Raw genomic sequence first — 13,516 nt, forward strand, 5'->3', positions numbered from 1 at the left:
ACTGGTTTCCTCTTGCAGGCCGACTGCAATGGATTAGTAGTGTCTGCCTGACGATTCTCAGGCCTCATGTAGGATTAGTGAAACAGAGAGGCTTGATTTCTTGGTAATATTTGCCACTGGTATGCAGAAGGAGTGTGGGAGCACGCATACCATGTATTTTCGGATTCTGATGAGAGTTTTCTACCACAGAGTAGATGTGAAAGGAAGAAAACAGAGGGGAATGCAGTGGGCGGAATAATGTCCCTGCAAAGATGTCCACGTCCTGGTATCTGGAAGCTCACACGGCAAAAAGAAGTTATGACTACATGGGGAGTTGAAGTTGTTAACCATCTGACCTTAAGGTAAGGACGTTCTCCTGGGCCATTCAAGTGGGCCCACAGGTGAAATCACAAGGGTCCTCCCAGGTGAAAGGCGGAAGGGAGGCAGAGGAGAGAGAGGTGGGGTGCTACGTCGCTGTCTTGGAAGACAGAGGGCTGGGGCCAAGAGCCAAGGAACGCAGGCAGCCTCCAGAAGCCAGAAAAGGCCAGGGGATGGATTTTCTCCTAAAGCCTCTGGAAGGAATACAGCCCTGCCATCACCTTGCCTTTAGCTCCGGGAGACCCGTGCCAGAATTCTGAACTATTCAGTAATAACTTGTACAGTTTCTAGTACAAGGTGGAGGTAGTTGAGCAGTAACAGAAAAGTGACGGAGAGGGGCGCCTGGGTGGCTCAGTTGTTAAGCGTCTGCCTTCGGCTCAGGTCATGATCCCGGGGTCCTGGGATCGAGCCCCGCATCGGGCTCCCTGCTCGGCAGGAAGCCTGCTTCTCCCTCTCCCTGCTGCTTGTGTTCCCTCTCTCGTTGTGTCTCTGTCAAATAAATAAATAAAATCTTAAAAAAAAAAAAAAGAAGAAGAAAAGTGACAGAGAGGAAAGAGAACCGTCCACTGTCAAAACTTTGTTTTGCTTTGTCGGTCCCAGTCACTTAAGAAACATTACTTACACTAACTGGTGCTACGAGAGCACCTGACCTGGAGGAGGTGGGAGGCCGGAGTGGGACTGAGTGGTTCCCAGCCCAGCGCGGTACCACTCCACAGGGAGGGCGCCCGTGGGAAGGCAGATGTGACCCCAGGCCAGCTCTGCCCCGTAGCTCCCAAGGCCTCAGCAGCGAACGGCAGCTACGTGACAGCAGGATGATACTTGAGCTCAAACCACCCCCAAATCCACTTCCTGTACACACAAGCCAAAGAGTCCACAAATCTGAGAGAGAGAACAGTGAGGACTGGGGGGCAGAGAGACTGTTGGGCTGTGTCTGGCTGGGGAAGAAGACGTTTCCCGCTGAAAACCCAGGAACGAATGGGAAGTCTAGCTCCAGTTTGGGGACGGGGAGGACAATAAAGAACCTGCCAGTCCTCCTTTCTCATCTATGAAGTGAGAGCTGCCTCAGCTCGCTGTTCCCTAGCACCCCACCTGCGCTAGTCTACGGAAGTCTAGGCTCCCCCAAAGAAACACATCTGTGGCGGTGCAACTCGAGATAAAGCTCTTCATTTTAAATCATGTACAAAATCGGCAGGACACTCAAGAAGCTCCCCACGGACACACCGCCACTCCCACGAGGTGACACCCACCTGAGAAACACAGGTCCGCCACAGGGACATTAAAGCCGAGACACAAGCAACAGGTGCGGCCGCCTCAGTTTTCCCCGTGAGCCCCTCTGTGCCCACAAGGAGTAAGGAGGAGTAAGGAGAAGACACGTGGAGAGAAGCCCAGGCCTAGGACTCGGAGACAAAGTCAGTTCTGGGCCCTTCCCTTCCTGGATGTTTACAGCACATAAACCCCTAACCCTCTGAGCCACTTGGTTTCTTAACCAGCAGAGGTGAGATCCTGAGAAGTCATCTCTCACTGGGCTGGCTGTTCTGAGCCTCAGAAGAGCTTGCCGATGGGGGAGTCCTCGTCCCCTCCGAGGTGGTGGCAACACAGCTTGGTTAGTATTTCAACAGTGACTGAAATCTGTAGATGTGGGCATGGCAGACAAGCCTAATGGGGGACCGGGTACCTTCTCTGAGGTTCAAGTTCTTCATCAGTGAGAGAGGGATGATGGGCTCTACCGTGGGGGAGGGCAGAGCTGACGGAAGTGAAGCTCCGGGCACAGTGCAGGCATACAGCAGGTGCTCAATAAATGCAACCTGCAAGTGTGGCGGCCCATGGCCCCTCCCACCTTCTCCATTCTCCGGGACTCAGCGGTGGACACGACTTCAACAAACATTAGAGCACCGTGCTTTCCGTTTCCATGCGTAGATGCAGTGGCAGAAGCAACTTTAAGGCTTGAGTTCCCAGCGCCGGGCAGAAGTTCTTGTCAAACAAATGCACGGGACCACAAGCCTTACTGTCGGTATTGCAGCAGAAGTGGCGGCCAAGTGCATATTTAGCAACCACGTTCAGTAGATCTCAGTTACAGCTATGACGTGAATACCGACAGCCACCGCCTCCTGAGGCCCTACTATGTGCCGGGCACGGCAGCGGGCACCCCATGGCCACCATCTCCAGTTCCCCGGCTGGGCATCGTCACGAGCCTGTTGTACCAGGGGACTGACCTGAGGCCGTCCAGGTCTGAAAGCACACCCCCTTGTTCCTAGAGCTCACAGCCTCTCCTCTACATCCCTCCAGGTTTTGAGAGTAAGAGCATGCCTTTTCTCTAGTTACGCATGGTCCCTGGACCTGGCTTCCAAAGGATAGAGAAATCCCACCCTTCTGGCAGGAGAGCGCACGCCACAAGGTGAGCTACACCTCGGACTCCATGCATCCTAGCCAAGGGGGCCCGGAAGTGAAGGGAACACCCCAAAATAATGACACCTTCATTCTGACAAGCAACGCACTTCCAGCGTGCACCTGCCCGCCACGTGCCGGGTCCTCTCACCTTGAACGAGGCGTGCTGCTCCATGTGCCGCAGCAGCTGGGGCTTCTGGGCCGCCGTATAGTCACACACCGTGCACTTAAACTGCTTCCCTGGAAAGAAGGGAGGAGAAGGTGAGCGTCATCAGGCTAACAGCTCCCGCAGATGAATGCAGGGCCAGGCAGAGAGACAGGTGCACGACGATGCCCTTGCCACGTGGGAGTCCAGAATCTCTGGGGGAACAGCCTGTCCACGCCCAGATACCTGTTGACCACAGGTGGCAACGGAAGGGGGCTCGCCATGGAAGGAGGAGAACAGCCTGGGGAGGCCCCAGGAGCAACAACACTTGAGCGGGCTCCTAAAGAAAGTCAGGGTGTGGCCAGCTGACTGGACGGAAGAGGAGCACAGAGGGGGAGCCCAGGGGCGGGGAGCACGGAGTGGGGACCTCAGGTGCTCCGAAGACTGGAGCAGCTGGGGCTTCCTTCTGGGACCCAAAGCATGAGGTCTACAGAGGGCAGGCATTGGCCCTCGAGACGCTGCCAGAGCATGTCACCAAGAGCACCTTGTGGTCCCAAGAGCCAGGAGAAGGCAGAAGGCCACTCAGCGAGGCGGCAGGATCTGTGCTGGGAACGCCTAACCCTGGCAGGAGTGTGAAAGCCAGATGCGAGGGGGGCTGCTGGAAAGGCACTGCACAGGAATGGAAAGCACTGCTCTTGGAGAGGATGAATGCGTTAGCAACATGCAAACATTCGTTAACGGGATGAACAGGCCCATCATTTATTTGTTAAAACAAATTAATGGATGTACCGGCGCGCTACATGTTCTACCCCCCGGTGAGCACAAGTGAAACCGCGAATGCAGTAATACCATTGTGCAACCGAATAGAAATATGACCGACTTCTGCCAGCGGTCAACTGGTCCCCAAGCAGCTTCCAAGGGTGCGGGCCTCTCGGGGAGCCAAGGGCACAGCCACTGCACATGGTACCACAGAAACACTGGCTCCTCCCAGGGGCCTGGCACATCTTTCCTTCACAGACAAGCTGGGTGAGAGAGTCGTCTCCCTCGTCAACCTACAGCCTCCCTTCCTATGAACTCTCAAACCCAATGAACACCGGCTGATGGCACCTGTCACTGGAAACCCGTTCTCACCAAGGGAACCAATGAACTCCATGGGGCCAAGCCGGTGGCGGATCTTAGTCTGTGTTTTGCTGGACTCTGCTACACATTGCTCAGCTAATAGGCCAGTATCCTCAGTGTCCATGAGGCTTTCTCTCTTGTCCACACCTTTCATACACCGGCATTCCACAATGCTGTGGCCCATGCTCCCATTCTTCTCCTTCTAGAAGCAACCTTGCATATAATCTTCACCTGGGGACTTCTGTAAACCTCTAATGCCAAAATCTATACCTTCCCACCCTTACTTCTACATCCTCTACCGTTCCCTGATCTCAAGATCTGAGTATCCAACCATCTGCTGGGCTTCTGCCTAGCTGACCCAAATGTACTAATTTGGACTTATTATCTTCCCCATCAAATGGGTCCCACCTCCAGCCTTCCCAGTTCTTTGCCCACCCAATCATGAAGTCAGAGACTTGGCAGCCTTCCTCAGTATCTCCATGACCCCAACTGCACTCATCTCAGTTTTACCTCCTAAATATTTCTCTATTTCTCTGCTTCAATACCTCCACACTTGTTTAAGTCCTCCTCATTTCTTTCCTGGACAGGAACAAAAACCTGTAACCTGGCTTCCTTGCCTTCAGGTAACCCTCCCATCCATCTGCCATTCATCCATCCATCCATCCCCCATCAACTAACCATCCATCCGCTCACCTGCCCACTCTGTCTCCCTTCCTGTCTCCCTCCCTCTGTCCATCATCCATCCATCCATGCGAATGCCCCATCCTCTATCCAGATGACCTGACACATAAACTCTCCCACAGCTCTTTCTGCACACCACCAAGGACTCCAGCTGCAGAACAAAGTTGAAAAGTTCCAGAGCGTGATACAGAGGCCTTGCAGAACCGAACTAACTCCCCGCACCTGACCCTTCTCTGACTTCCAGTTTGCCTTTCCCTCTGTATGTCGGGCTCTGTAACACAGAAGTCTTTCAGGTCTGACAGCATTCTGCCAAGCCCCTGCTAACATCTGCCAAGCCTGGGGTGCACTGCCTCTCAGCATATGGCCAGTCTTCACTGTAACTCACAACTCAAGTTGAACGACATCTCTGGCAATTGGGCTAAGAGTGAGCCCTCCGCGGCTCCCACAGACCCTCTCCACATGCTTCTGTCCGTGCCTGACTCTGCAGCCTTGCACTGCCTGCCCACAAGCCTGGCGCTGCCCTGGCTGCCCACAGGGACCATGTCCTATTCATCCCCACACCCCTAGCACCTGAGTGCATGGCTCACACCGAAAGTATCCTGTGCATTTTACTGAACTGAACTGGGAAAGGAACAGAGGAAATTCTGCATATCTTACATGAATAACACTTTCAACAGTAACAGCAAAAGGGAAATAATAGTATAAATATATTAATACAATTACACTATCATTGTAGATGAACAAACCCCAAATTCTAGATTCTACTAATTCTGCAAGTCCGAAGCGTGGGGAAAACTTTTTCAGGTGTAAGGCAGACACATCATAATTAGAAACCAAGGAATATTTGTTCTTAAATATAGTATCATCTTTTTTCAAACACAGGGCCACACATTTCTACATGTCTTGGAGATAACCTCAGCCCCCCACACTTCTCCACTGATTCCGACTCACACAAATGCATCCTCACTGTGCCAGGCAGCCTGAGCAAAATGGTGCTGGGTTCCCCACTGCCTTAGTAGGGGCAGGAAGGCTGATAGAGCCACTCTCCAAACTGATAAATATTTTTACTCATTACCAATACGCATCGCTCAATGAGTAAAAGATGAAGTGCTAAAAAGTTACTCTGAAATGGATAAACAGAATCACCTCAGTTGAGATCAAGAGTCAGCCTTTTATGGATTTACTCCCAGGGCTCTGCGAGAGACAAAAAAAGAACATAGTTCCTAAAAGCACCCCCCCAGCCCCCCGGCAAAAGCCTCAGAGTCCCTGCAATAAATACTACAAATGTTTCAGCAACCTGACAGCCCCCATCAAACAGGCCTGGGAGAGCACTTGACATAATCTTTAGCTGCCTAATTAAAATAATGCAATGGAGAACCATGACTCATCCTGAAGAGCAATGCTTTGAGACTATCAGCTGATTTCTATCAAGACACTCCTGAGAACTGCAGGGAGAGTGGACAGAAAACACAGCATTTACCCGAGGCTAGAGTGACCTCCAAGTGCTGGCCAATGCACATCCAATGTCTGTATCTGGATCACACCACAGCCCAGGAAAAGAAAGGAATGATTACAAAGAAAAAGGCGGTTTTGGTAAAAAGTGAATGCATTTTCCACGCAACATATCTGGCTAGCTCTAGCTACTGAGCTACTGTCCAGCAGCAGCTGCACTCTGACTTGATGTCCATGACCTCAGCCACGCACCCCCAAGCCCGGGGAGGCACGCACTGCTAACCCCTTACGGATGAGGAACTAGGATCAAGAATATGAGCAACTGGCGGGTTATGAAGTGGTCAGTGGCAGCCCCTGGAATTGGACCCCAAGTCCCTGTTCAGAGCCACGTAACAATCCTTCAGCTAGTAAGGGTAGGACACCAGTTCCCCAAAGGGAACAGAGAATGTGTAACAGCAGTGGATGTATCTGAACCATAAAGGCCATCGCACAGGATGGGGGCCCATTAGACGGGGGCGCCCAAAAGAGCCGCTGGCAGCAGAAGTGCGTTCTTTCTGGCTCGGTCCAGCTCACTCTGTGTGACCCTGGGCTCGCTCTTCTCTGCAACTTAGAGGCTTCATTAAAAGCATGCGGAGGTCACCCCCGCATGCTCCAAGGATGGACTCAGACAGTGGGCGGCAAGCACCTGAAAAGTAGCCCTGAAGGGATGAGGCTGAAGGCACACGCAGGTGACCCGGGAGGGGGCCCTTCCGCGCCACGGTCACTCGGGACAGCTGTGGCGGTGCCCCTCCAGTCCTATCTCTTTGACCTCCCTGGCATTCTCTGGGACAATTCAGGGATGGGGCTAATTAAGCCAGCCTAAGATAATATACCTTAACCAGAAAAAATACAAACAGAACAGGGAAAACTGATAAAGTACAAGTAATTATAGTATCAAAGAGTCTACGAAAGGCCTTCCTCACCTTGCCCCCAGCAACCTCTCTGGCTTCTCTCCACCGGAGCACACTGTGACCCCTTGCAATGGCTGGCAAGACCCCCGAAGGTGGGCTGTTACTTCTCTAAGCTCAGGAACAACGCCCCTGCCCCCCGCACTCCACTCCAAGGACAGAGCACATCCCCCACCCCCAGACCTCTGTACCTACCATTCCCAGGGCCTGGGACACCCTTCCCAGATCCCCCCACCACCATCCCATTTATAACTATAGTCACTTTTAGGGATTCATTTTCGGAACTCCTCATCTTGTAACATTTTCGTGTTGAAACTGAATTGTCTCATATTCATATTTTCGTTTTCCTATTTCAAGGTTCTCAATATGAAATATTTTCATACCTCAATTGTACTATGCCACATATTTTATTGATTTATCTTATCATTTAGCTTCATGACAGTGGGAGCTTTTGGGTTTTGTTCTGTTGTTCTTGCATCGTCCCCTGTTGTATCCAAGGGACTCATCAATTCGTCTCTGGCTGGTGGGTCTGGCACCTTCGCTGGGCTGTGGGTACTTTGGGGACAGGGACGGCACACCTCTCATCCCGTGTCCCCGTGTCTAGCAGGGAGCGCATACTGGCCGCAGGGCTAGCGGTGAGTTATAGGAGAGCCCGACAGGGTGACTGCCCAGCCACACTCCCTCTCTCCCAACAGCCGCCACAGGAGGAAATGGAACGAAAACAGGCCTCTGTGAGGAAGTGACAGTCAAACTAAGATGGGAGGACGAGGAAGACCAAGCCACATGAAGAGGAAGAAGTAACCAAACACACACACACGAAGTCCTCGAGTCTCTAGAAGCTCCCATGGTACCATTATAAGAAAGGCCCCTTTTCTGCTCCAGCAACCTCAAATGAGTTTCTGTCAAGTGCAACCGGAAGAGTCCTAACAAACAGCTGTTGAATGAATCAGTGAGCACATGAGCAGAAGATACCAAGACCCCAGAAAGCATAAATTATTATTTATATCATTTATATGTATAATATAGATTATAAAAACAGGATTTAAACAATTCAAGAGAGGATTAATTAATTTCATTCATCAAAAGAAGTCCACTGATAGCAAACACTTACATACAGCACTATGAACCAGCCAATGTTATAAATGCTTTATGCAGATTAACTCAGTCCATCCATTTAACCCTCAATTTACCTGTTCAATTGTAAGTTATCAAATAACTAAGAATGACAGTAACATGGTAAGATCTGACACACATTAAACCAAGAAACTGACCATTTCTAATAATATGAGGCACCAAACGTGAAAGAGCAAAGCTGGAACGCTTCCGTATTTCTGGCTCAATTTTTTGAAAGCAGCAAGTTAGCTGTGTAACCCGTGATTAAAACCACCGAGGCAAAATAGCCATCCTGCTCCCGGAAATGTGTCCTAAGGCATTAATTCAAAGGAAGGAGAAATTCATATGCAAGAAAGGGCTCCTTGCGAGTTAGTTTTAATGAGGAGAAAGCAGAAAATAATACACTGTCCAAAAATAAGGGACTGGTTATGCAGCTCGTGGATCACCCACCACCTTAGTGAGACGTTACACAGCCCCTAAATGTAATATTCATGGACTCTGCAGCAACAAACAACAATTACAATCATTAATTTTAAGGCTAGAAGAATGACATCTATGCTTTAACTACAACTATGGAATCACTCCAGATGAACATGAATAACGATTGAAAAGATTTTTTTTTTTTTTAAGTAGGCTCCATGCCCAGCATGGAGCCCAATACAGGGCTTGAACTCATGACCCTGAGTTCAAGACCTGAGCTGAGATCGAGAGTCAGACGCTTCATGGACTGAGCCACCCAGGCACCCCGAAAAAGAATTTTTAAAAGGATAATTTATGTTAGGTGACAGAATTGTGGGCACACTTCTAGGAAGGGATTAGATCTTTGTGACTCTTGTTTTAACATTTTCTGTGCAACACAATAGCATTTTGGATAAATTAGCATCCATCTCTGCAAAGCTGGGATGTTTCAGCCCATCTCCTATGAAATACAATTAACAAGACAGATCTTTAAACATGGAGCTATAAAATGGCATCAGTGGTTCCTGAACTTGACATTGGAGAGAGTTCACGGCCTTTTAAAGTGTTGCCCCAGCCTTGCCTGGCTGTACATTGATTTGCAGTGCTCCCTCTGAGCAGGCATCTGTGCCCATCTTCTTCACGAAGACAAGACAGTGGCCTAACTTGGTGAGTAATCTCAGAGGTGGTCATCTCTTATCTTCTGGGGCATGATTTACCTTTTGCCAACAGTCAGAAGTCATTCTGAGCCAAGTCCTGTCAGTGAGGGGGACAAAAGAGAGCAGAGTCCTACCACTTTCTGGAGAAACACTCTTGAGGAAAGCCTTCCGAGCTGACTACAAAAACACTGCCATAGTGAAGAAGGTGAACTGCAGGGACAGTCTTCCCGGCCACGAGCCACAGCATGTAGGATCTCCGTCACACAGGATACTCTTATTTGACCCAGAGGCCCAGACGTTAAAGGTCAGAATCATAACCACCTAGATGAACCTCACAAATAATGTTAAAGGGAAGAAGCCAGACACAAAAGAGCACGTATTATATGAATTGGTTTAAATGAAGTTCAAAGACAGGCAAGATCAAGTTACAGTGCTACAGGTCCGGGCAGCTGCGACCCTGAGGAGCAAAGGGGCGGCTGGTGGGGAGGGTGAGGCGGACTTCAGAAGGGATGGCAGCGTCCTGTGTCTTATCCTGGGATGTAGCGACGTGGGTGAGCTGCCTTTGTGACAACCCAGTCGGCTGTGTATTTCTGCATGTGTATGATACTTTAATTTTAAAAAAAAAATAAGGGAAAAAAAAAAAACACCACCATGAGAACAAAACAGGCTACCTTCCCCAGAAGGGGCTCAGGAAGTGGCGCCGAACGAGTTCAAGAAAGAAAAGATGTGTCAGGCGGTTCAAAGAGGAAGTCTGAGGGTCGCAGCACAGCCGGTGGATTCCTTGGCTAATGCTGCAGGTGGGAAGGAAAAAGATACCATCAGCATCAGCTGCCCCTGTGACTCTCAGTTCGGCATCCTTCTGAGAGCCAGGCTGGCTGCAGATTTTGCACCGCAGACACTGCGGCTCGTTCTGGAAGCACCACATTTTACCACCAGCTCCCAGTTCCCTCAAAAGGTGTGATCTTGTACAGCCCCCCTTCAAAGATGGGTGGTGGGGGGAAGGTCCTCTCCACGTCTGTCCATCCCTCCGTCTTCCAGTTCTCCTTGGCAGGAGTCTGCTTCTCTGGTAACATGAGCTCTCCAGCCCACGCTCCACGGCTCACTGGCTGATGGACCAAAGCTGACCTCTGACCTATGGAGCACTGGCTGGCCCTGGTGACAGGACATTGCCTGAACACAAGTAGCACCAGACAGGAAAGGAAAGCCCTGGGTCTGGTGTCCAGCAATCCCGAGATGTGCCCTTTACTCAGGTCTCACTCAGCCTGCCATGTTAGGATAGAGGGGGCAGGATTTGGAGGGAGGGAGGCAGTGGGAAGGAAGGCACAGAAGTCCTTGTGACTCTGCCTTGAGTCGAATGAAGAGAGAGGTGCCCCCAACCCCAAGGGATGTAAGACTGCCCTTCCTTTTGAAGTTCTTTCTACTTTGGAGGGAAGGATGAATGTGCAAGGAGGAGGGCAGGAGAGCCAACGAGCAGCTGTCTTGCTGTGTATGCTGTGCCCCAGCAGGAGGCTATCCCAAGTAGAGGGGAACAGCATTTACCCCACACCTGCCGGCAGCTGTTGGGGGGGCTCCCTCCAGGATACATGCAGCCCCCAGCCTGGTGACCAGCCCTTAGAAAACGCATGGTATCCTAGTGAGGACATGCCCTGGTGCTCTGCTGGTGGGAATGTAAAATGGTGCAACCACGATGCAAAACAATACGGAGGTTCCTCAAAAAATTAAAAATAGATCTCCCATACCATCCACTATTTACTACCTAGCAATTCCACTACTGGGTATACCCAAAGGAACAGGATTTCGAAGAGCTACCTGCACTCCCAAGTTCATTACGGCATTAGTCACAATAGTCAAGACATGGAAACTAGCCAATGCTATCAACGGATGAATGGATAATGAAGAAGTGGCATATATAAACCACCGGAATATTATTCAGCCCCGAGAAAGGAGGCTATCTTGCCATTTGCATCAACATAAATGGACCCTGAGGGCATTATGCTAAGTGAGGTAGGTCAGATAAAGAAAGCAAGTACTGTCTTTACTTCTCTGTGGAATGGAAAAATGTCAAACTTGACAAAAACAGTAAAACGGTGGTTACTAGGGGATGGGGGGGATAAAAACTGATGTTGTTGAAGGGCTCAAACTTGCAACGAGTAGTAAATAAGCCATAGTGAGCTAATGTACAATAAAATGGATAACAATATTGTACTATAATGCAATGTGATAAATATTGCTACAATGGCAATATAATATAAACATGTAGCAAACCAACATACTGTACACCTTAAATTTACACAATGTTATATGTCAAATATATTCAATAAAATTAAAAAACACTTAATCATAACCAAAATGTGATGTGATGGAGGTTAACTAACCTGTGTTGATCATTTCACAATACATACACTCTACCAAATCACTATGTTGTACACCTTCAACTAATACAATGTTATGTCAATTACATCTCAATAAAACTAGAAAAACATATTTAAAAAAAAAAAAGAAAATGCACAGCACCTGTCAGCTTCTTTTGTGTCTCACTACACCCTTATCTGCTTGATGAGCTTCCCTGAGGAAGGTTCCAGCTGCTTACTTTAAATAGAGTTCTATATAAAACTAGGGAGAGGTGGAATGGTAGAAAAATCTCAAACCATCCGGTGAAATAAAACCATGCCCTTTGTCTTCTGGCACTTGGAGTCCATCAGCACACAAAGAAAGACAGTGAGGGACCATTCCTTCTGACTTAAGGCACCTTGTTTGAAAACCTGTTAAATTAAATCACTCCTGCCAAAATCAAATTTCCTATGTACCTCAAACTCGAAGGAGCACTAAAATACTTAAAGAAATTTGCATAAATCGGAACTATTACTAGTACTAATATCTAGAGGCATTAAGGTGAAAATATCTTATTATGACTGTTGATCCAGTCTTAACTGCAAAAGGTGATATTTGCATAAGTAAATTTATCAGAACAATGACTTTACCTTTTTCAACACTGATATTCTTTAAATATTAACTCTTGCACTGTGTCTTCCTAATGAGAGAATATCTGAGAGAAGAGACATGGGATCTTTCCTAAATGACACAGACGATGCAGATCCATCCTTATGCTGCGTCCACAGTTGCTGAAAATATGAGAACACTGACCACAGAGGGAACAGGCACCTCTCACTTAATATGAACCCAAGTAATCTTCCCACAACCCCACTGTGGTAGGTAATGCCCTCCCCCCAGAGATATCCAGGTCCCAATCCCCAGAGCCTATTACCTTCCGTGGCAAAAGGGATTTTGCAGATGTGACCAGGTTAAGGATCTTGAGATAGATTATCCTCTATTACCCAGGTGGGCTTGGTGAAATCATAAGGGTCCTTATGGAGACAGAAAGAAGGGTCAGGGTCACAGAGGAGACGTGATCATGGAAGCAGAGGCACAGCCAGGTTAGAAGGGCCTCGCTGCTGCCTTTGAACATGGAGGCAGGGGTTCATGAGCCAAAGGACTCAAAGGCAGGCTCTAGAAGCTAGAAAGGCTAGAAACAGATCCTCCCCCAGAGCCTCCAGGAGGAATGCAGTCATGCTGACAACCTGATTTTGGATTTCTGATCTTCAGAGCTGTCACAACATAAATCTGTGTTGATTTAAGCCAGTAAACGTGTGGTCGTTTGTTACAGCGGCCATGGGAAACGAACAGGGATGGTGAAGCACGGGTTCAAGGTCACATAGGCAGGAAGTAGTTCCAATCTGGGTCTGCCCTGCTGCCTCTCCACGTGGCCGGACACACCGGGGTGTGCTGCTGAAGGTAAGAAAAGCTCCCCAAAGGAAGCGTAACACGTGTTGCAGCCGGCGGTTGGCGGAGCCCATCTCCACAGCTCTCACATCTGCGGGGATTTGTACAATGGCAAATCAGGACAGAAATAGCTACGGCAGTAAAAATACAGTTGAAGAAGCCTCTGTGCTTTAAGGGCTGAACTTCAGGCAACGGCAGACTTAAGAGACTGATGGTTCTCTGTAATGAGCACACCAGTTTTGATACAAGGAGGAATGCATCAGGCATGGGAAGAAACAGACAGGGGCCAAAAGCCAGAGAAAAGAACAGGAAAGGGCATGCACCCCACCTGGATTGAGGTTACAGACGCTGGGCCAGGCATCTGCAACCTGCTGCTGAGACCCCTCTACCCTGGTGAGGTTTTAGGTCACCAACTTTCCTCA

The 13,516-nt window shown here is 49.2% G+C and overlaps 1 protein-coding gene across 3 annotated transcripts in view; it reads right to left on the reverse strand.

The window, feature by feature from the left end:
* The window catches only part of ZFAT (zinc finger and AT-hook domain containing), a 216,930-nt gene that overhangs the window by 67,206 nt on the left and 136,208 nt on the right, over positions 1 to 13,516 (reverse strand). For all 3 annotated transcript variants that reach the window (XM_032415477.1, XM_032415478.1, XM_032415479.1), the window contains one exon: positions 2,894 to 2,982. In XM_032415477.1, coding sequence (XP_032271368.1) covers positions 2,894 to 2,982 — 89 coding nt within the window. The remainder of the gene's footprint in view (positions 1 to 2,893; positions 2,983 to 13,516) is intronic.

This window comes from Phoca vitulina, unplaced genomic scaffold, assembly GCF_004348235.1.
Source record: "Phoca vitulina isolate PV1807 unplaced genomic scaffold, GSC_HSeal_1.0 scaffold18, whole genome shotgun sequence".
NCBI classification, from domain to species: domain Eukaryota; kingdom Metazoa; phylum Chordata; class Mammalia; order Carnivora; family Phocidae; genus Phoca; species Phoca vitulina.